The sequence below is a fragment of the Eptesicus fuscus genome, chromosome 5 (genome assembly GCF_027574615.1).
Source record: "Eptesicus fuscus isolate TK198812 chromosome 5, DD_ASM_mEF_20220401, whole genome shotgun sequence".
Lineage (NCBI taxonomy): Eukaryota > Metazoa > Chordata > Mammalia > Chiroptera > Vespertilionidae > Eptesicus > Eptesicus fuscus.
Genome location: NC_072477.1, coordinates 50,583,066 through 50,607,341, shown reverse-complemented (window position 1 = coordinate 50,607,341; position 24,276 = coordinate 50,583,066). Strand labels below are relative to the sequence as shown.

Here is a 24,276-nt window from a genome sequence, read left to right as displayed (position 1 = left end):
ATTAGCCAAGCAAATTTAAAACAAAGTCAAAACAGACTTCATAGGAAATATGAATTCAAATAGGAAACAATGCATTTTCTGTGTGTGTTAGCTATAGAAATGAAAGCATATGCTAAAACTTCAAAGAAATGGAAAGAATGTTCTGGGGAGGGAACCTATTTACAATGGCATATTAATAATTGAATTCAAGGACCATAATTGTTTTTCTTAGTCTGAAGGTTGTTCCTCACTTAAAAATCAATGATGTGTTCAATTCAGTTCAACTTTTTCTAGCAAATGTAAAATATTTCAGTCAAAAATTTTTCAGAGATATCCCATAGAATAAGTCGAGTCAACCATTTTGACTGTTGGAAGATTCAGCAGTCTATTCCCATCTCCCATTCCTGGTCTCAAAATATGTCTCATGGTTCTTAACCACAGCAGCTGTTGTTCCCTTATAATTGATCAAGTTAATGTAATTGAAATGTTTCTTTTCCAACTTTGTATTTGTTTGCATGCTAGAAAGGATAAAAATGTTAAGCAAAAATTGTATGTGCGTTTCTTTTTAAAAAAATATATCTTTATTAATTTCAGAGAGGAAGGGAGAGGGAGAGAGAGATAGAAACATCAATGAGAGAGAATCATTGATCGGCTGCCTCCTGCACACCCCCTATTGGGGATTGAGCCCAAAACCTGGGCATGTGCCCTGACTGGGAATCGAACCATGACCTCCTGGTTCATAGCTTGATGCTCAACCACTGAGCCCCACGGGCTGGGCATATGCACATTTCTTTACCCAACATGCATCGTCTAATAAGCCCTGACATGAGCCAAGTTCTAGGCTGGAGGTTGGAGATGTGGCTCTTGCCCTGGAGGAGCTCACGGCCTCCTGGGGAAGGCGAGTGCACAAATGCTATGATAATACCTAGGCAATGGGGGCACTGTTGTAGGGACTCCTGGGGGCATCTATCCCTGTTCGGAGTGTGTGCAGATCAACGAGACAGTGAAGTTCTGAACATTCCCACTGGGGCCTATTCACTTAGACCCTACTGTGTGTACATAGGGACATTTTAGAATTGAACTGGACTCTTATTTCAAAAGGTAAAACCCAAGGGTAAAAGAATACAAGGGTAGTTTTAACAAAATAACCTTTTGTAATTCTAGAGTTATAAAAAGTGAACATGTTAGTGACTGAAAAGTAGTCCAGAAAATGAGAAACAACACCAATTCCAAAGGAGATTGATGGTTGACCACCACAGATTGGTGGTTGCTACAGGCAAGGAAGTAAGGGGTGGGTGAAATGGGTAAAGGAGATAAAAAAGTACAAGTTTCCCTGCCCAGCCAGCGTGGCTCAGTGGTTAAGCGTCAACCTATGAACTAAGAGGTCATGGTTCGATTCCCAGTCAGGGTACATGCCCAGGTTACAGGCTCGATCCCCAGTGTGGGGCATGTAGGAGGCAGCCAATAAATGATTCTCTGTCATCATTGGTGTTTCTATCTCCCTCTCTGAAATCAATAATAAAAAAAAAAGTATATTTTAAAAGTACAAGTTTCCAGTTATAAAATAAATAAGTCATGGGGATGTAATATATAGCATGTGACTACAGTCAATAATACTGTATTGCATATTAGGAAGCTGCTAATAGGATAGATCTTAAAGGTTCTCATCCCAAGAAAAAAATTTTTATAACTATGTGTGGTGATGGATATTAAACTAGACTTATTGTGGTGATCATTTCACAATATGCACATTTATCAAATCATCTTGTAGACCTGAAACTTATATGTCAATTAGACCTCAATGAAAAGAAAGGAGCAAACTAACATATTATGGTTGTAGTAATTGTAGCATGTGTCCATCAAGTGTCTAAAGCAGGCCAGGAACTGTTAAGGGCTTTACATACATCAGTCATTTGATCTGAATGAAAGCCCTGGAAGGTAGGTGCTATTCTTATCCCCATTCTTTGATAAGAAATGCTAATCAACTTGCCCAGGAACACATAGCTAGTGATGACATTGCTAGGAAAGGATTTGAGACAGACTGACTCAGAAGTTAACACTGCTTCAGACCAGGGTATGTATTTAAAAACCACACATGGGTTAGATAGTCAATTACAACCAGCAATATTTCCCAAAGTAACTCCATGAATAGCACAGTTTGTAGTATAATCAAACTTGTAACCAACCACTCCTGAATCTTTTCTGATACACACCCCTTTAAGTAAGGCTTCTGCCAAAAACATTTATTATCTCACACACAGTTGGAACTAACAAATAATAGTCTGCCTGCACCGCTGTGATCGCAAGATGCGATCGAGAAAGAGAATCACAGCAGAGAAGGCCCATCATCCCCTTCCTGGCAGCCCTGCTGCATCTGGGAAAGAAAGAAGTCTGAGATGAAGCATCCCTTTGCCCGAAGAGAAAGGGTGACCTGTCAAGACCTTATAAAAACACTGACAATCCTCAAGGACATGCAAAGGCTAAATGGATAAAATGCAAAATCAGAGAGTCACACCAAAGCCACTGAGTAAATGATAAAAATTCAGACTTTAACATAATGAGCAAAGTGTGAACAAGTCAAAGCTGTCATTTCTTCTCAATCAATTAGTATTGTCAAACAGACAAAATGTTCTCTCTAGACTGCCAAGAAAATGGCCCATGGCAATGCTCACCTTGGCCCAGCCCCAGGCAATAGGAGGAATTCACTGTTTCCTATGGAGGCCACGTTTGAGCCCAAGCTCAGCTCGTTATTATGTCTGAAATTCCTTTTAAGGCGACTAGCAGATATTTTATGTCACTCCTGAACAGTTTTTAAAAAGTGTATGTCTATTTCCTTATTCAGCTTTCCTTATATTCCTTTAAGGTATTAATACCCATTTTGCCAGATGAAGTGCCGAGGCGTACAGAGGTCACACACTTTAGACAGAACAGTATAAAGAATCCACCCTGTGACTCAACCCCAGAGATCTTTCCACTACACAACGTGACCGTGGGTGGTAATGGATTAGCAAACAGATAACCTGACACCTGCTGACTCACAGCAGCAGAGAAGTGGAAGGAGGGTAACAATGGGCCAGGCAGCCTGAGCTTGGAGCATGGCTTTGCTCTATTTCAGATGCGAGATGCTTAACATATTTCCTCTCTCTCTTAAGACTCAGTTTCTCGGTCTGCAAAAAGGAGGGTAGTAATACCTAGTTTGCCAGGTTGTAAAGACATGTAAGTAAAAGATGCCGAGACATAAAGCAACTATCCAAAAAAGGTTAACTATTATGATTACAGAGAGCATATTAATTAGCTAGTGAGTCAGGGCTCCTGAGTAACACTCTGACGGATGATAAAAGAATTCCCGCCCGGCTGCGGTGGCTCAGTGGTTGAGCGTTGACCTGTGAACCAGGAGGTCACGGTTCCATTCCCAGTCAGGGCACATGCCCAGGTTTCAGGCTTGATCTCCACTGTGGGGCATGCAGGAGGCAGCCGATCAGTGATTCTCTCTCATCATTGATGTTTCTCCCTCTTCCTTCCTCTCTGAAATCAATAAAAATATATTAAAAAAAAAAAAGAATTTCAGCAATCACATAGGCCAGAAGGTAATATTTGCCGAGAGCTTGGGGAAAAGGTAGATTGAGTCCCTGCTCTTCAAGCCCCCAGCGAGAGGGTTGTGCTTCAGACAGATTCCACAATCAGGGGTGTGAACTGACAGGACCTCCCAAAGCCAGGCCAGAGAGACAGGAAGCCTCAAAGGCCAATCGGCGCTACTGGGATAAACAAGAAATTGGGTGGACCGACAGAACCAGAGGAGAGTTCCTATACAACTAATAAAAGATTCCTGAAGTACATCAAAGGCAGGAAGACAACTTGAGGATCCGTGAGACACTTGTTGCTGCCTAGGTAGAGAAGACACAAGGCAAATATTAGAGCTGCTCTGATTTTTAAAATCTTTTCATTTTGAATCTTCACTGCTGTAAATATTAGGGATTCCAAATCCAAAATGTCTTTTGAAGCAGGTAGGTCAGAAATTTTAGGTTCAGTAGTGATGACTAGCTCCTTTTCCTCTTCCAAATTTCTCATATTCAGTGAGTCACCAAATCCTTTTGATGTACCTTCAAAGTATCTTTCGCGTCTTTATTTATTCTTTAAAAAATATTTATTCAGCACGTATTCAGGATACAATCTACAAGACTTTGCAAACTGGTGTTGGACACATTGCAGGCAGAATGCCCTACTCTGCAGAAAAACCTGCTGCAGAATATTTCAAGCAAAAAAAATTTGAAACTGCACTAAAGGCAATGCTTTCCTAATGACAATACGTTTCTTGAAAAAGGCCAGGACAGCAGGAGCTGATGTAGGCCAAAAGTGACAGAAATTCGCTTTGATTTGCAATAAAACTGCCACATAAATGTTCTCCAAGGTCTCATAAGTCTCCATAGGGGTCAGTTGGACAGGGTGTCAGAAATGCCTCTGGCTAAGATTTTGTCTGGTAATATAGAGATGGTAGAAAATTGAGAAAAAATTGCTATTTCTCCTTCCCCTTTGCCACACTGGATTCTTTTATTAAATAGATCTGCATAGATGTCTCTGATAGATCCAGCGATATAACATGTAATTCCAAAACACAAATCCAAATTCTGAATTTTGGAGCAAAAAAAAAAAAGTGATAGAGCGGAGCAGATACTGTTGCTCATTTACTGAGCTCACAAGTGTGTCTATCCGTGTCTTCAGGTGCTCATCATTGTCAATGATACTAATGGAGCTATAGCTGTTGCGTTTTTCTATTGGCACTGTCTGTACCTTTATTCCTGCATAGGCTTATGAATGTCACACATCAGTTTCCTCTTTGACTTTCCAACTCAGGTCAGGCCTCCCATAACCTCACTATATATTGGTCTTCTCTCAAGATCCCATCTCTTTTCTACCAATAGACTTATCTTTCTGAACCAGTCTTTTATGGTATCCTTTCCTTGCTCAGAGATCTGCAAACCTATCATTCCAGGAGGTACCTGTCACCCAAACAATCTTATCTCCCCAAATCAGCCTATTCTGCATTACGGCACAAATGCCATATGGCTGTAATACAGAAACAGAAGTGGAAGCCAAGTGCAGGCCTTTGACAAGGATCATTTGTCAATGGAAGTCTTTTTTAACAACCATACTGATATCCTCTTTCCTCTCCATCACACAGTGTGGGTTCCAGAGGCTATCAAGCCATCCATGCTTTCTCCACCCTAAAAGGAAGACCCAAATCAAGTCCCAATACCCCTCTGACACCTTTGCTGACTGCTCCATTCTAAACTGATCTCCCCTTTTTCTAAATGCAGTAGCACTTACAGCTTACCTCAAGTATTTCAGCTTCAAAATTACCATTAAATATTTATTGTGTGTACCCAAGAAACAAAAAAGCATACACCAGTTTCCCATCATCAAAGATTGAAAAAAAATGTGCACATGCAAATTAAAGAACAATAATATTAAGAAGATGCTGAAAACGAGGGTTATATGAGGTGCTACTGAAATTCAGAGAATGGAGACCACTGGGCTGAGTTAGAAGAGAAATGCTTGGGTGGGGGAAAGAACTCCAGACAGGGAGACCAACCTGGGCAAGAACATGACATCTTTGAGGGCAAAGGGTAGCACAATTTGGTTAGAGTAGAAAAAAATCAAGCTGGATATGTCCCAAGCTAGGAACTTTGGACTCTACTGGGCAATGGAGAGCCACTGCGATATTTTAGCAGAAGTGGGACATAGACTAAATGATATAATAGTTAAGGAGCATTCATCTGGCAACTGTGTTTGGAAGAGAGAGTCAGTGATAGGATAAATCTTGGGGTAACATCAAAGAACCATTGTGAACTTGTTAAATTCGAGATGTTGGTATGTTACATAAATGGGGTTATCACAGTGATAACTGGTGCTTAAGGCAGGAGTTGACTAAGTTTCAATAGAGGCTCTACCATTTACTAGTTTGAGGCTCTCAGGCTTCTTTTAAACCTCATTTTCTGGATGGAACCTCTAGCAGTAACAATACTGGCAGCCAGAGTGGTTGTGAGGATGAAAAGAGATGACCTACATGCAAAGCACCCAGCAGAGGGCAGGCACTCAGAAGTGTATCTTGCCTGGACCAGTTAATGGTAAAAGGATAAGAGGTGACGGGGATATTAGGATTTCAGAAGCCTTAGTCTTGATTCTCAACTAGAATCAATTAGGGAACTTGAGAAATATATTGACGCTCTGGGCTCACCATAAATCAGTTGAAACAGAATCTCTAGATGGATACCCCAGATATCTATATAGCCACTCAGTGAATAAGGCAACACGGGGAATGGAAACATCTATCCTCGGAAAGTTAATTAGTGAACACAAGGCAGTGGATGAAACCAGCAGCTAAAGCAGCCACTCTCCCTGCTCTGTCTGCCAGTGGACGGTTGGGGATAAACTTGGGAAACATCTAAGGCACATCCTGGGTGTTTATTTCTGGATCTTCACCTAACGGATGGCTGGGGTGGGCAGGAGAAAGTGGAGGCTAATAAAAAGGGGTTGACCGACAGGGAGTCAGGGCAGGAGAAGAACACCAGAAGCGATGGATTTCCCCTAAGTGAACGGACGACCCTGAGGAATAGAGCAACACCCCGAGTTCCTGTCTCCAGATAGAGGCGGGGGCCTGGATCTGATGATAATAGCTAGTATGATCATCCCTGTTCTGAATTCCACCCCCTTCATGATAATCTGGCTCCCCTCTGGACTGTGTTCCTGAGCTGTCCACAGGCAGAATTCTCCTCACAAACTCATGAGTTGGGATCTATCATTTGTGAGTGTGGCTGGCCAAAGCCAGTCTACCGGAAGCTGCTTAACTCTATAACTATTTTGATGAGTCTGTAGAGTTTACACCTCAGGACCAAGCCCTTGGTGGAGGCCTATGCTTGACAAAACACCCCCGTCTCCTCCCTTGATTTTTTTTCTTTCTAAATTCAGTTTGTTACACTGATTTCTAGCCCAGTAACAGTCCACCCTGCCAGCATATCCACCGCTTTCGAAAACATGAGCAAGATTGGGAGGAAACTGATGATATTGCCTCTCTGTCCTGTGTTATCCCATCTAAAGAGTATGCATTTCATCATGTAGACAAGGTCACACCAGGGAAATTGGGAAGTGAAGGTCTGAAAAGAACACCAGAGAGATTAGGTCATTAATTTTTAATTTTCTAATTAAATGATACTAAAAGTTCCTAGTCTTTCCAGCTATGGCAAAAGCCCATAACACAAGGAGCAAGCTTCTCTTCCAGCCCCAGGAGAATGGGTTTTGTTTGCTTCCTGTTCACAAACGCATGCAGGCAAGTCTGCATTTGACTCAGCCCCTGGCTGGACAAGCACCCAGCTCTCCCAGTGTCACTGGCCGCAAACTTGGGCCTCTCTATCCACAGGAGCATTTTCCTGCCTTCCCTTCCCTCTGGCATTATTTGGAAGAAAGCGCTCCAAATCCAGGAGAGACCTCAGAGGTCATCTGGTCAATCAGTTCTCTCACAAATGAAGAGACCTAGGCCCAGACAAGTGCTAAGTTTGCTGCCCAGGATCACAGAGCCACTAGAAAGAACCATGGCCGGCCAGAGGTAGCAAATCTGTTTTCTCAGTGCAGAAACCGCAGCTCTTGGGTAATAAGTAAGTAACACGAAGAGAGGTTGGGCTTTTGCCCTGGGCTACTGGGGGGGTAGTCTCTAGAGCCCTGGAATGTCCGGCCTGACTGGAGTCTCTCTGTTTGCCTGGGGGCTTTGTGATATCTAACAATATGATTTAGGATGGAGGCTTTGGAAAACACCATATAACTTCTCACCCTGCCCACCCCTTCCCCACACCTGGAGGAACAGGAGACTAAAGGTCAGCCATGTAGCGACAGAACCCAATAAAAACTCTGGACACCAAAGGCCTGGGTGAACTTCTCTGGTTGGCAATACTATTGCCATAACTGGAAGGAAATAACACCATTCCTGACTTCATGGGGAGAGGACAACCAGAAGCCTCACATCTGGACCCCTCCCAGGCACTGCCCTATTCGGCTCTACTTTTTTCTGTTTTTGATTTGTACCCTTTTGCTAGAACAAAATGGTAATCCTAAGTTCAGAGCTTTCATGAATTCTGTGAGTCATTCTAGTAAATTATTGGAACTGAGAGGGTGGTAGGAACCCCTGAATTTGCAGCTAGCTGTTCAGAACTGAGGGTGGTCTGCAGAACCCTCTGGTGTCTGAAGTGAGGACGGTCTTGAGCAGGACTGTGCCCTTCACTTGTGAGGTGTGGCCTGACTCTGGATAGTTAGTGTCAGAAGTCAAAGCAGCTCCCTGTTCTACCAGCTTCCAAATGACAGAAATCCTGGGAGCAGAGCCCTCAGGTCATGGCCAACTGAACAGTTGGAAAGAAGGCTCCCACCAGTGGGCACGGGTCCTGCTTCAGTGCAGTGTGTCCTGCAGGGACACATTCAGGGGGATCTGAGAGTGGGAGAGACGTGGGCTGGGCAAGGCGGCAGCTTCCAGACTTGTGAAGCTCATGCAACAAGACCATTCTCTTCTTTCTCATCTCACTAGAGGCTCAGGAGGAAGGAGAACAGGTAAGGAAATGAATTAGAAACTTATGCTGTACCCTCATTCGATCTAGTTACGAAAATGCCCTCCTCCTCTCTATTGGCCAGTGACCTCCACTTGGGGTCAAATGGAAGTATTTCCTGTTAAGCAACCCAACTCATCATCACTCACGTATTCCTTCCAAAAGGACTTAACCTGCATCTAATTAAGTATTTAGATCTACCTTGCAACTCACCGAGAATCCAGTTGGAGGAATTAGTGTAATGAGATTAGGAGGATGCAGTTAGATATATCTAAAAGGTGTCCATAGGAAAATTGGGTTGGTGTCTTCACCAATTCAATATCATTAAAAACACACACACACACACACACACACACACACACACACACAGCATGATGGTATTAGGAAAACTGTGGTAGAATAAAAATAAAAAAGTGAAAGACTCATATGCAAATGAAACACTGTTCCTTGATTTACATAACCAGCAGGAAAGGTGTGTTTTGCAAAAATTAGTGAAATCTGAATGTGCACTGCTTATTTTTAGATGATACTAAGTTTTTATTAATTATTTAGTTGTGATACTGCTCCTGGGGCTAAGGGGAAAAAAGGTTATTTTCCAAAAATGTATATGAAAATATTTAGAGGTAAAATATCATCTAGCCTATATTTACCTTGAAAACACTTCAGCTTTCTTTGTTTTATAGTTTTGACTTTGGAACCATGTAAATATTTTATACAATTTAAAATTTTTAAATGTTAAACCCCTAAAAATCAAAATGAAATTAAATGGACTTAACTGTAGGGCAAGTTGGAATGTTAATGACACAGAAAAGGGTTATTTTAAGTGGCTCTTAAAACCCAAGGACAAAAATAACAACAAAGAAATTTTAGAGTTAATTCAGTATTGCTATTAATAACATTGGTACTATTATTTTAAATCATTAACAAAATCACTCATTTGCTTTATCCCCTTATATATATTTATCTATACTAATAAAAGGGTAATATGCAAATTGGTCATGACATCCTCACAGTAACAATTGAACAGCAGGCTGCATGGGGCGACAAGGCCGGCAGGGGGGTTAGCGAGGGGTGACCAAACGACTGACCAGCAGGCTGCGTGGGGCGACCAGGCCGGCAGGGTGGGCAGTTAGGGGCAACAAGGCTGGCAAAGGGGAGCAGTTAGGGTTGACCAAGCCAGCAGAGGGGGGCAGGGAGGGCGACCAGGCCAGCAGGGGGGCAGTTGGGGGCGACCAGGTCGGCATGGGGGGCAGTTAGGGCGACCAGGCCGGCAGAGAGGGGCTGTTGGGGGCAACCAGGCCAGCAGGGGGGGCACTAAGAGGCGACCAGGCCGGCGTGGGGGGCAGTAAGGGGCAACCAGGCCAGTGGGGGGGGGGCGCAGTTGGGGGTGACCAGGCCGACATGGGGGCAGTTAGGGGTGATCAGGCTGGCAGGCAGAGGCGGTTAGGAGTGATCAGGCTGGCAGGGGGGGGGGGCAGTTAGGGGCAATCAGGCAGGCAGGCAGGTGAGCAGTTAGGAGCCAGTGGTCCCGGATTATCGGGCCGAAACCGGACATCTCCCGAGGGGTCCCGGATTGGAGAGGGTCCAGGCTGGGCTGAGGGGAGCCCCCAAGGTGCACAAATTTCATGCACTGGGCCTCTAGTATATTTATATGTAACTACATAGACACATATTTAATATTTCTTCTTTTGTATATATATTTACATTTATATACAAAATAACCCTTTTCTGTGTCATTAACATTCCAATTTTACACAGTATAAATCAAATAATTGTGATAATGTCATTAGGAACCAAATTTTTCAGCATTAAGAGAAATGAGGTAAAAATATAAAAATTCTATAATCTTAAAATGAACTGAAAATTACCAGTATGAACTTATGCTCCATCTCTTTTCCTTAAAAAATTCATATTAACCTTGTCCTTTGAAAAGAACTAGTAGCACTGACAACATATGTCAGTGAGCACTCAGTGACTGGCTTTACATAGCATTGTAAATGTAGGAAATGTACAAGATGAGTCTGGAACATCTTAAACAAGAAAGCTACCAAAGACCACCAGCGTCATATCAAGAGGACATGGGAGCCAATATAAAGGGTTCTCAAGGTCAAAGTTAGGACCTTTTGAACCTGACAGAAAAACTGCAATGGTTAAATAGATAATATATTTAAAATCCACTGGTTTGGAATGATACTGAAAACCAAAACATACTACCTTGGGAGGTTGCTAGGGCATCAGCTCATTGCTTTGAAAAATTGGTCAAGACAACAAATCAAACTCTTTATCTAGTTCTCCCAAATAGATTGTATTTTAAGTTAACCTAATAAAATAATTCCACCTAATAAATGTGAAAGAAAGAATAGAATTAGAAAATAATGATTTCTTTTGAAAAATAACAATTTTTAATTACTAATTAAAGAATGACTGTATAATGAGAATTTCTAATGGATGGACCCACTGATAATCCAACAGGCATTATTCACCAGTAAAAGCCCTGAGTGTAGAGCATCACTGATGAAGCATTTTTTTGCCCAAGAATTGAATCCGACAAAAAAAAAAAAAAGAAAAAAAAAAAGAATTGAGTCTGAACCTGATCAAGCTTTTAGCTATAGACACCAATTTACAGGAGATAGAGGGGACCATATACAATCAGCTAACCCCACACTACAGAAAATTCTGCAGGACAAAAGAGCTTTTTCTTTAACAAATAAATGCCAAGAAAACAAAAGCAAAAAAAAAAGGAGACTTAAGAGTCATAGCAATCAAGGGCAATATGTGAGCTTTGTTTAGAACCCAAATAAAAACAAACTGTTAACAAAATTTACAACACAGTCATGGAATAGAACTGATAATATAGGATGATGTTAAAAGAATTATTCATTTTTTTAGGTGTGACATAAATTATCTTTGAGAGGTGCATAATAAATTATTGACAAATAATGATTTGCTACCCAGGATTTGCTTTAAATGACCAAGTGGAAGCAGGATGGAAGGATTAGGTAAAACAGGGCTGGCCGTATGCTAATGGAAGTACCAGCTGGATGAGGGACACACAGGCGCTTATTATAACACTCTTTTTAAATTTTGTATATGTCTGCAAATATCCCTAATAAAAAAATTTTCAGAAGTGCTTCAGATAAAAAAATTAAAGAACCGAAAAAGGTGAATGCAAATATGACAAAAGGTTAACACCTGTCAAGTTCTAAGCGATGGGAATATGGATGCTTACTTTTTCTCCGTGTTTGCAAATGTTCATAATAGTAAACAAAATTGTAAAGGCACTTAAACCCAGCAAAGACCCAGAGTTAGGTCAGGTTAAAAGGATTTTGACATGGTGCTGCAGACAGATAGGTAATGCTGGCATTTACCACTAATGCCCACAGAAAATTAAAAGCAAATGACCAAGTACACCAAAAAGTTAAAACTTGAACTAAATTACTGGGAAAAGAAAAAAGAGGGGCCTAGAGAAAAGGACTCTAGCTGACAGAACAGTGAAGCTTATGACCTAAAGGATCTTTAACTTCAAGTCAAGCCACAGCATGATCCCAGGGGAGGGAAGGGGTTCTACAATGGTTAGTCCAGGGCCCCAGTGATGATCAATAAAAGATCCGGCTACACCTTGTGCCCTGAAGCCTTAATGCCATAAGTGACGGGGTATGACAATTTTAAAAAAGCAGCCCAACCCCACAGAAGCTCACAGGCTTTTATGATTTGGAATTAGAAAATGAACCAAGACAAAGCAGGCAGCGTGACGGTTACTCAGCTACGCCAGCAGCTGTTGCGAAAGCACCGCTTCTCGGGAGAAGCTCTAACTACGGCGCGACCTCACGTCCTCTACCCCGAAGAAGGCTCTGTCCGTACCTGATGATGACACACTGGTTCTCTCTGTCAATGATCATGTTTCTGTACATATTATCTGCAAGAGCATAGATGTGGGGTGGGTTTTCGTACTGTGCCTAGAAAAGCAAGACAAAACGAAACCAAACCATAGGTCAGATAAAGCAACACATTAGATTTTCTTTTTTTTCTTGGCCTTGGCTTAGACCACTCTATAGTTCCAATGCTTATAATTATATCTTACAGGTTACGTAACACAAGATTCCATAAACTTGTCTAGGTCACGAGGAGTTACACCTAACAAAGTAAAGGTGGGATCTGGAGGTACTTTTCTGTAGGTGTTTGAGTGATTCAGCCTTCAGACATGCCCCATGCCTTCAGATGCTCCAACACACGCCCTTCCACCCAACACGCCTCTGCAAGTGACGTTCCACTGCGAAACATTTCTAAAGGCCCTCCTCGGGGCGACAGGCCTACTAAAAACCTGGGCCTGATTTTACTAGAATTCTAAATTCCTACACAATATTGGTGTTTTTTTTTTTCCTAAGAGGCACATTGGAGATGGCTATGAATGAGGAGAAAACCAAAATTTTCCATAAGAAGAGAACAAGAGGTGTGGTTCTTTAAAGTGATCAACTGGTTTGGTCAGTTTGTTTCCTCTCAGGAGGGGAAAAAATCCTGGCACACTAAGAGATTCCCCTGGGTTTTAGTTTCATGGGGTATCCTAGCTCTGCATAAATATAAATTTACCAACACATTCACTGTGTCGGGACAACTGCAGCCCTGCTTTCTTCAGTTTCTTGGCACCCACCTCCACCATTCGCTCAAAAAGAAAAGTACTTCATGTGGTGTGAAGCTGGAGAAAGAGCCCTCTTCAGTTTAAGGCCATCTAACATAAAAAAGTGAAAACAATACCAGACCCAGGGAGAAGGCGTTAGATTGTGTCTTTCCCTTCCCTGGTGCCCATCTCTCAAGTGGGGATCCTAATGCTGATGCTACAAATGCCACAGGGTAACTGAGATGATGGATGGGGATGGAATTTGAAAAAGTAGAGTCTTATGCAAAGGCGCAGTATCATTTACCAATCCAGCTTCGGGCCTTACGATACAAGGACTTACTAATAGAAAAGGGGGCCTGGCCCACAAATTGCCATTCATTGCAAGCTCTGGTAGATCAGAACTGAGTGATGAGAGGGGATGAAAAGAGGGCGCTTGTTGCCTGCACACATGTTTAGAGCTGGCGTTTCCAGTGTCCACGCTTTCCCTCATATTGTGAGCAGGAGGCTGCCAAGGGGAACTGCCCAGTGAGGGTCGGAGGCTATTCCTGGGACTTGTCGACTGAACAACTCCAAACAGGAACATGAGTACGTCCCTGCCATCACCCTACAGTCAGAAGGGGATGCATGGATGGACCTCTGGATATTGTCTTAAAATGGCCTTCAAGCCTAGATTGCTTATGCAGGATTATTTTTAATACCTCTTTGAAAACAGGGAAATCGATTATAAGAAAGAAAAGAGGAAAATAGAAGGAAATGGAGTGGAGAGAAAGCTGTGGGCCTGGAGGGAAAGGTGTGGGCAAGTCATTGTCCAATAAGGCTTTAAAGCTGATTAACTAGTTATACTTGACCTTAGCAAGTGATTGTTTTTCAAGATGGCTTCCAATCTATGGTCTCACGGAACCTCTCAGCTACCTATGAGAATTATCAGGTAGGTATTTCCTCCACCTGATTCTTCCCTCCCCTGAAGCCCCTGAAAGTCATTAGGATCTGACTTCAGCTCCAACAGTCAACAGATCTCTGAGCCTCAGTTTCCTCATCTGTGAAATGGGGAGAGAGAGCAATACAGAGCCAGCATCCAGGGCTGTTGTATTATTTGTCACAAGTGTAAGATAACACCTGGCACTCAGTCAATACTGATTTTACAACACTCGGTTATCATTAGCAGTTAAAAATAAATACGTATTTTTAAAATTCTAGGGCATTCCTTTAAAGAGAACTCTTCAAAAGATGAATGGTCGAAAAGGGACTCATAGCAACGCTTGTCAGAGAACTGGAAAGAAACACCACCAATGCACAGCACTGGCACCCACCCCGCCCCGGCCGTCACTGAGAATGCCAGGCCAGCCCGCGCCTGCTGCTCCCCGGCCCGCAGATCAGGGCGCCCGGGCAGGGCCCAGCCTCGGTTGACAGTGTGCCCCTTGTGCTGGGCTCCCATAAAGGCAGCATTATCAAAGGTCTTTCGCGTGGCAGCCTCCTTCGGCTCTAGCGACCAGCACCATTCATCTGGCAACAATGGGGTGAGCTCTTGCTCTGGGTAAATTGCCTTCCACTTCAACTGATGAATTTGTGTGGGCTTTCTTTTGTTTGTTTCCCAGGGGTCAGGATTAATGAATGCTCTTGTGCTTCTGCTCAAAGGAAAGAGCGAAGGGGAACAGATGCAGAGGTGGGGAGGCCTGGGGAAGTGATGAACCACGTGATGAAACACATTGACGAGGATTACAGTTTCCATTTCAGTCACACAACTGAATTGGCTATGGAGCTGTGTCTGAACTGGGACCGAAGACACGTTAATAAGTGAAGTAATAAAAGATTCACTTTTCATGTTCCAGTCATAGCCACAGCTTAAGGGTCTGATTCTGACAGAATGATTCCCATCGCCCAATTTATTTTTTACCCATTACTGGATGTTTAGTCTTAGAATTTTGTGGCCTGTGTGGGAAGAGGGAGATCCCCCAACCTGTAGGTCTTACATCCATGTAACTAATTTCATATACAATGCTCCAGTGTTCAATAGTCCTGTGCTTTCTTGAGCTGCACTTGAAAGAGCAGCACAACACTGAAAATCAAACAACGGCCCTGGCTGGCATGGCTCAATGGATTGAGCATCAACCCGCGCACCAAGAGGTTTCGGGCTTGCTTGATCCCCAGTGGGGGATGCACAGGAGGCAGCCAATTGATGTTTCTCTCTCCCTCTCCCTTCTTCTCTCTCTAAAATCAATGAAAACATATTTAAAAAAAAAAACCAAACATGTTACCCACTTGAGTTTCCCCAATAATAACTCACACTAAATGCAAATGTATTGCCAACATCAAGAAAAACTACCCATGCATCAAAGAAGCCAAAAACACTATAGTAAAATCCGTGGCATGTTACTTACCGCTCCTTGGTACATTTCAATTTCCTTATCTCCAAAATATGGCATCTGCTTGAAAGGGTTGACTGAGATTAAGACGGAGCCTATATATGTCTGAATTTATATCCAGTTAAGGTCCATTATTAATCTTCATACCTACACATTTTTTTAAATTAAGTAAACAGATGTTATAGAAAATTCACGATTATTCAAGGAAGAGCTTGTGTACTTGTTTTCTAAAAGATTACAAATAAAGACAAAGGCAATTACCAGCGAGCTCAGATTTTGTTTCTCTCCAGGAAGAGGAATGAACTTAAAGACCAAGGTGCTACAAAAAGAAATATTAAATGAATTGGAGCTTATTCCTTTAAGACTAGTGACACACAACTAGAAAAACAAACAAACAAAACAAAACAGAAATGACCAAGGAGTGAAAGAGCAGTTATCATTCCTCTTTTCAAATGATATTATTTTTCCCTGGGACCTTTCTTACCTATTAGGTATACTAAGAATGTATTCATTTACTCATTTAACAGATAGAGGGATCCAAGATGAACTCTTTAGAAGCTTAGGGAACTGAGTTGTATCTATATTATTCAGAGCAGAATTACAAACCCATACAGACCAGGCTGAGGGGAAGGAGGTGTTATTTCTGCATGGGGAATCCAGGAAGTCCTCTCAGCAGAGAATGTGTTCATACTAGGTCTTAATTCTTTTATGCGACACATTCTTGCGTGCCCAAACAAATCAAGTGTTATTGTAATGACAAAACATTTTCATGTATTCATTCAGCAATCAACTAGTTTGAACTGGGTGTCTACAACATGCCAGGTGCTGTTCTAGATGCTGGGGATACAGCAGTGAACAAAATACACACACTGGACAAAAGTCCTTGCCCTCACAGAGGAAAAAATCATAAAAAAAAGAAAACACTAAGCCACACACATACTCAAAATTGTTTCTTTTAATCAATGATTTCCCACTGTTCAGAAATTTTGCAGTTGAAGATGTAAAGCTATGCGATTTCCTCCCCCAAAGAGAGACATTTATAAATTTGTATGTTAGGATCCAGGTATCTAATAGAGCAGTGCGGTAACTCTGGTCAGACGGCCTCATTCCCCAAGTCCAGTTCTTCCTGACCTTGGGTAAGTCATATCTGTAAGCTGCAGTTAATGGATGATGGGGTAAAATAGGACCTACTCAATAGGGCTGTTATGAGAATTCGATGTTATAAAATGCTTAGCATCATGTCTGGCATAGTAGATGTAACTTCCTTAATTCATATACTTCAAGATGCATGTTTTGTCACATGTTAACACCTCTGAGGTGCAGCTTTGGTACTATTATTGAACAAAAATAAGCCAAGTGTTGGATAAATCATACAATATTTAAAAATTAATATTATACACAAAGGCAAGAATGCAGAATGACTCGGTTGCAATTTTGCTTCCTTTTTCACTGACCAGAAAGATCTCTTATTTGAAAGGGTTGAACTTGAAATGATAGTACAGAAGATGGGGTACTTTTAAAAGCACATCCAGATGGAACCAGTGGGGGCAGTCCATGGCACTAAGAGAAAATTAGAAAGAGACAGCGAATCTGAACTGAAAATCGCCAGAGTCACAAAAGAAGGGGCACGAGCAAATGTTATTTCAACTGCCAACGCCAGATGAGGCCACAAATAGATGGATTAATGGCCTGCTTCTTTTTAGACAAAAATTTAGAACAGATAAATTTATTATTAAAATTATTACGCAGATAAGAAATGTCTATAATGCTGTAGGCTAAATGTTAATAATAACACTGATCAAACACATACACATTTACATGGTACTAATATAAGCTCCTAATCACAACTCTATGAAGAAACTGAGGCATAGAGAAACTTTAAAACTTGCTCAAAGTCACAAGCTAGTGAGTAGCAAAGCTATGCTCCAAACCCAGGCAGCCTGGTTCTAGAGCTTACACACTCTCTCTTTTTTTTAAAATACATTTTTAAAAATTGATTTCAGAGAGGAAGGGAGAGAAAGAGAAAGAGAGAAACATCAATGATGAGAATCATTGATTGGCTTCCCTCTGCACGTCCCCCACATGGGATCGAGCCTGCAACCTGGGCATGTGCAACCTCCTGGTTCACAGGTCAACACTCAACCACCAAGCCACGCTAGCTGGGGTGGAGTTCATATTCTTAATCAACAAGCTATATATTGCCTTTCTAGGATTAGCAGGTATTGTCGCTATTATTGTTGTTGATATTATTACTGGTAGAGTTGCCAGATTTAGGAAATAAAATAAAAAATACCCAGATAAATTTGAAGTTCAGATAAACAATAAATAATTTATGCATATATATCCCAATACGTATGCTCCAAGCAATATTTGGGACATACTTCTACTAAAAAGGTACTTGTTGTTTATCTAAAATTCAAGCTTAATCAGACATCCTGTATTTTACTGGCAACCCTAAATTGGCAGCACAAGGATCTCCTGCAGGACTGAGGGGTGTTCGATTAGAGAGCCTACAGTCTCTCATAAATTAAATTCTGTGATTCTTTGAGTACTAAAAACTCTATCTCTGTTGATTTTTTAAAAATATATTTTTATTGACTTCAGAGAGGAAGGGAGAGGGGGAGAGATAGAAACAATCAAAGATGAGAATCATTGATTGGCTGCCTCCTGCATGTCCCACACTGGGGATCAAGCCCACAACCCAGGCATGTGCCCTGACTGGGAATTGAACCATGAGCTCCTGGCTCATAAGTTGACGCTCAACCAATGAGCCACGTTGGCTGAGCCATTGATTTTTTTCTGTATCTTTACCACATGGTAGGGACCAAATCAAAACTGAATAAATGAGGCTTGGCCCTCATTCTGATTCTCATAATATAGTAATTCTTGCAGTAAACCCAATTTTCAAGAAATAGAGCCCTGCTATGACCATCCTCGTTTCAGAAGAAGGGGATGTCTGGCTACATTTATCTCCAGGTGAAAACGAACGTGGGCAGGTATGACGTTTCCATGGAGAAGGGTGCTCCTTCCCTTAGTTGTGCAGGGAATGCTGTGACTGCCACCTGTCCTGGACAAACTGGTCACTGCATGCGAAGAGGAAAGAGCTACCCAAGGAAGCACCTGCTCAGCAATCCCTTCCCGCCCACCGAGCCCTTGGTTATCAATACATATAGGTTGGGTTGCATAAGAGCTCCTATAGGAGCCAACATTTTTTACTGTGTATAATCTGCTAAGTAAAGAGATATATTGTTGAGTCTTGACTCAGTCGGCTATATAAATTCTGATTAAGGCCTGAGAAGGAGACACTCAGAGAAAAAAACTTCTTTCAGACAACTCGAGGCCACGCCTGAATCAATGACTGAGGTTTAAAGAGCGAAAATTGTAGTTGTTCCCTAAATTTCCCATAAATAATGGGGCTGCCATATTATTTAGGAGGATTCCAGAAATATAAAGCTTAGTTTGAAATGGAAGAATTGAGATAAGAGAATTTAACTTAGATTTAAAGGAAACAGACATATTTTAGGTGAGAGTTTGGCCTCATTGTTTATCTAACTGCCCACCTTTTTTCCCACCTGGCTGGGTCTGCAGACACCTCAGGACTTCCCTGAGCACATGGGCCTCCTACTGAGTTGGGTTCCTTCTCTAGACCTCAAATACTCCCTCCCACTCCCTACTACATAATTCAGGTGTGCCTTTGGAAAAAGCTGTTTCCATCATTGTCTCTACCACATAATCTTTGGCAATGAAGGTGTGGCCCAAGGTTAATTTTGAAAATGTATGGATCTACAAGGCTATGATACAAAACAAAACCAAAACCAACCAAACAAAAAAAACACACCCAACAACCAATCAAACAAACAAAAACTCAGAAATATATAACATAAATGCCATCTTATTTAATAGACTTTGCAGGATGAAAGGACCCAACAGATCTTTGGTTCTCAAATGCTTGTTGGGGATCTTTGCGTTTACAGTGATCTGTAGCAAGAATGACAAAGAGAAAAACATGCCCTGGATTTTTCATAAAGCTCAATTGATTCAATGTTAAAGACTGTCCTTTATTCTTAGATTATTTCCTTTCTATTTTGGGAGTGTTAAAATATTTTTTTTCTTTTATGAAATGTGATGGTAGTGAAGCTTCTGTAAGTTTGTTTTTAATGGTCTTATTAGACAAAGATAAAGTTTAACTTAAGAAAAAATTTCAATAGCCAATGAATTCCCCCAAACCACCCACACCAACCTAATGGATTTCCCTGTTTTCATCCCGAAATGGGGGGTAGGGAGAGCTGAGGCCGACTTGCCTGAAGACATATGTGGGGAAGGTCAAGCTGGAACTCGAGTCCCTGGCTCCAGCCGCCAGACCAACCTTCCTCACTGCAGCATGGCGCCCCCACCCCCAACGTGACTGACTGCCAAGGACCAAACCTCATTCAGAACAACTGCTCTGCCTTCAGCTCCGGTTGGTCTGGCACAAACATCTCAACCCCTAATTCAAGGGCCGAAGATGCCAAACACACTTGAGTGTGGTCTTTGAGTGAAAACAAGTTTGGAGAAGGCTGGACCAAATGGGCAGGGAGTGCTTTTGCACAGAACCGCTGTCGTCAGCCAAGTGGCTACGAATGATGCCAGGCACAAGAGCAAATACTGCAATGTTTTCCTCATAGATTTTCGAGTGGAATTGTAAGGAGTGTGGCAACATTCAGGAAAAATGGATGGTTAATCAAACCTTCCTTGTCTTAGGATAAATAGTTGAAAAATATGTGTGTGTGTGTGTGTTTATTGGTAAACCACGTTAGCATTTTCTAAGTAGATATTTTTCTGATGTAGAAAAAGAAATGAGCATTCAGGCTGAATGCATTAATAACTGATTGTTCCAAATGCTGACCTTCAAAACAAGACAATGTGCTGGTATTAAATGTAGAAGAGGTCAAATGAGCAATTTTATAATTTCATGTGAAATCGAATCTCTTCTTGCCTTAACTACTAAGCTTAGGAGAGAGGGGGGCGGGGAAACACTTCTACTTAAGATGATGCTACTCTAAAAAAAATAATGCTACTCTATCATAATAATATTCCCTTAGCACTGAACTGATAAAGAAGGCTTTTATCACTTATCAGAGGAAAAGATTTGCAGCTCCACCCTTGGCATTATTTTCATAAACATCCAACAGGGCCATCAAGCTTTCCCAAAGCTGAGAGCTGCCCTGTGCTATTGATAAAAGCACATTGATGCTGAGTTTCTCATTTATCGAGTGGGCAGATTTCTAAGACACGAAGTCATTAGTGGTCAACTAACTCATTTCCTTGGTAAAGTACACGATTAGTCAGTCATTGATTCAAAGGCATTAATTCAGAGGCAAGTAATCAGCCCCCTTTGTGTGAGTCACTTAAAAATTCTGCTGTCTGAATATAAAATGCAAGTCTTAATAGTCAACAAATTTTCAATGAACACGTAATACGATGCACCATGCCAAGAATTGTGCAGGAAACTAAAACACACAATGCAAGAGGATCCCATTTTTGTTAGAATTAACAAGAAAGCACACATATACGCATGCCTATATGTAGATAAGTTGAAAAATATAAAGCAAGAGGATATATAGGCACTAACCCTATATGGTGGGATTCTAGGTGATTTTAGTGTTCTCCTTTCTGCTGGACTTCATTTTACAAGTCATGTTAAATGAAAATGTATTACTTTAAAGGGCTTTTTTTTTTTTAAAGTTGTTTTTTTAAAAGAAGACACAAGACACAGTCCTTGTCCTCAATGAATCTTTGGTATTTTAGGAATAAATGATCTTGGTGGGGAGAAATGAGTATGGCTGGGTTGCCTGCTGATAATCACTGGTACCACCTTTTTCTTTTCTTATCCAACTTATCAAAACCCATGTTTCTATGTCAATAATGTAAGAAGTTGAGCCTGTATTCTAGGAACATTCCAATAAATAATTTTTTCAACTACATTCTGTAGAAGTTAAGCCTTTTATGGGCTTGTCAATAAACCAATCCCCCATTTAAAAATTTTTCAGGATAAATGCATTTGAATTTCCAATAAGCACCTTTACAATCGAATTTTTGGAATATAACTCAGAAATATGGGAGGAGCTTACACACTTGCCTTAGCGTACGATAATACTAACGAACGCTTATTGTGTACTTACTGCATTCATCATTTCATTTAACCCTGCAAGAGCTCATGTGGGAGATTTTATTGTCATTCCCACTTTACAGGTGAGGAAATCAAGGCACACAGATGACAAAAGGTCCTACGGTCACCAGGCCAAAGCAGAGTTCAAAGTCAGGCAGCCCAGAGTTCAAAGTCAGGCAGCCCAGATCTGCTTCCTGCACCCAACTTTTTCTAGTCTACCCCCTGCCAGTTTCCATGGGCCATGGATCTTGCACATAAAAGTGATTTAAATATTTTGATGATGATAAGCCCAGAAAAATGAGCATATTTCATTTTTTTGAGCAAATAAAATGAAATCTCACAGCTGAATACAAAACTGCTCCCATTCAATTCAATTAAAGGCATGTCTGCACAGGTGTCTAGGAGTCAGCAAAGACTGTTCTGTAAAGGGCCACAAAAGTAATTAACTTAGGCTCTGGGGGTCAGATGGTCTGTTGCAACCACTCAACTCTTCCATGGTAGCATGAAAGCAGCCACAGACAAGAATAAAACAACTGAGCCAGGGTGGGTACCAATAAAACGTTTGTTATAAAATGCGCGGTGAGCAGGATTTTGACTGCAGGCGGCAGCCGCCACCCCTGATCAATACGGCTGACAGATCCAAATATAGCTGTTAACACTTAAAAGCAAGGGTTTAGGGATTTAACTACTCAGATATTTGGTAAAAAACACACCCAACCCCCCCAAAAAAACTCCTATGGTAAATAAGAAACAGCACAGCATTGGGAAGAACCAAGTGCCTCGAATAATGTATTACTCGATACATACCTGGTGCGCTGAACTCTCCTAATGATGAGACAGGCAGTCCCTGCGCAAGTATTGCTGCACAGGGACGGGTGCTTCTAACCAACAGGCAAATGAGCAGTGTAATAAGCAGAAGCTACTGGTGTGAAAACTACTCTCCCCATGCTTTGGGGGTTAAAGCCTAAAAGGTGTATTACGAGGGTCGCAAAGACTCCACCTGTAACGGTCCTCCACAACACCGTACCTTCAAAATCGCCAACAGCAAAGATAAACTTGCCGGCGCTACTAACAGATTTTACACAAATCTTCGCATGTCTGTGACCAACTCTGCAGTAATTCCACTAAGAGAACTTTACCTAGTTGCAAAACTCCTGAATCCTGTAAGAACTTAAGTACCATAGTTCAGTTCTCTGTTCATAATGTAGTCAACATGCACGTGAATCAAATTTCCATTCTGAATTTTTAAAAGTCCCATAAAAAATGGCATCTGGCAGCCCGGCTGGTGTAGCTCAGTGATTGAGCAATGATCTATGAACCAGGAGGTCAGGGTTCAATTCCTGGTCAGGGCACATGCCCAGGTTTCGGGCTCAATATCCAGCGGGGGGTGAGCAGGAGGCAACCGATCAATGATTCTCTCCGCTTATTGATGTTTCTATCTCTCCCTCTCCCTGCCTCTCTGAAATCAATTTTTAAAATATTTTTAAAACAGGCATCTGGCAAGCTAAAACTGAAACGTAAAGGACAACTCAGGAATGCCAGGCATTTCAATAGCTTATCCTCACTTCTCAGGTTTCCTTTAGTAAACATAAGAATGCAGAAAAACTGACCAAGTTGCACATTTTTTTGCATGGGACAATCTTTTTTAAACTTTTTAAGTTGAGACTTAACTGCTTTGCAATTAGGGAGCGCTATTGACAGAATTCTCTGCAGGTCAGGACTTTCTCTGAACCACCCGGGGTGGGAGACACCATGTGCGTGGCCAGAGGACGTCAAAGATCCAGTGCCATGGATTAAAACAGATGGATACTGGCTGCATCCTGATTATGTGAAATGCCAGGAGAATAATCCAGCATCATCTTTGCCCTTCCCACAGCCTGAACCAAGGGACAAAAAGGTAACAACCACATTCTGAAAGGGTGAAAATGACGTGAGCACAGGACTTCAGATCAATCTTCTTCTTCTTCTTTTTTTTTTCTTCTTGTTAATCTTCACCCAAGGATATTTTTTCCATTGGTTTTGTAAAGAGAGTGGAAGGGAGGGAGGCCGAGGGGTAGGTAGGGAGAGAGACACATCAATGTGAGAGAGACACATCCATTGGTTGCCACCCACAGGCACCCTGACCCAGGGCTGGGCATTGAACCTGGAACCCAGATATGTGCCCTTGACCGGGAATTAAATCCTTGACCCTTCAGTGTGAGGGCCCGACACTCTAACCACTGAGCCACACAGGCCAGGACCAGATGGGTCTTCTTAAACCAGGACTAAAGCCACGTTTTACTGTGGACACTGTCACCTCATTTAGAAATGTCCAAAGGAACCAATGAAGGATACAAAAATGTAGTCATCCATGTATCTCTTCTTCAGATTCTCCACGATGGCGTTCTCTGTGATCTTGGAGAGAAGGACCATGTCGTCCACGCCGCTGTGCTTGACGTTGTGGCTCTGCCAGTGGTACCGGTAGGCACCTTTGCTTCCCTGCAGATGGAAAACACACACCTATTAGGATAGTTTGTTTTCTCCTGGAGTTAAAAAAAAACAACTGCCACTCATTTCCCATATATTCCTCATATCAAATGCAACAGA

At 41.8% G+C, this 24,276-nt stretch overlaps 1 protein-coding gene across 1 annotated transcript in view; it reads right to left on the bottom strand.

Moving 5' to 3' along the window:
• MYO1E (myosin IE) overlaps positions 1-24,276 on the bottom strand; it is a 193,341-nt gene that overhangs the window by 89,252 nt on the left and 79,813 nt on the right. The window contains exons 2-4 of the mRNA XM_008139176.3: positions 24,025-24,168; positions 15,558-15,647; positions 12,426-12,520 (exon numbers count right to left, since the gene is read on the bottom strand). Coding sequence (XP_008137398.1) covers positions 12,426-12,520; positions 15,558-15,647; positions 24,025-24,168 — 329 coding nt within the window. The remainder of the gene's footprint in view (positions 1-12,425; positions 12,521-15,557; positions 15,648-24,024; positions 24,169-24,276) is intronic.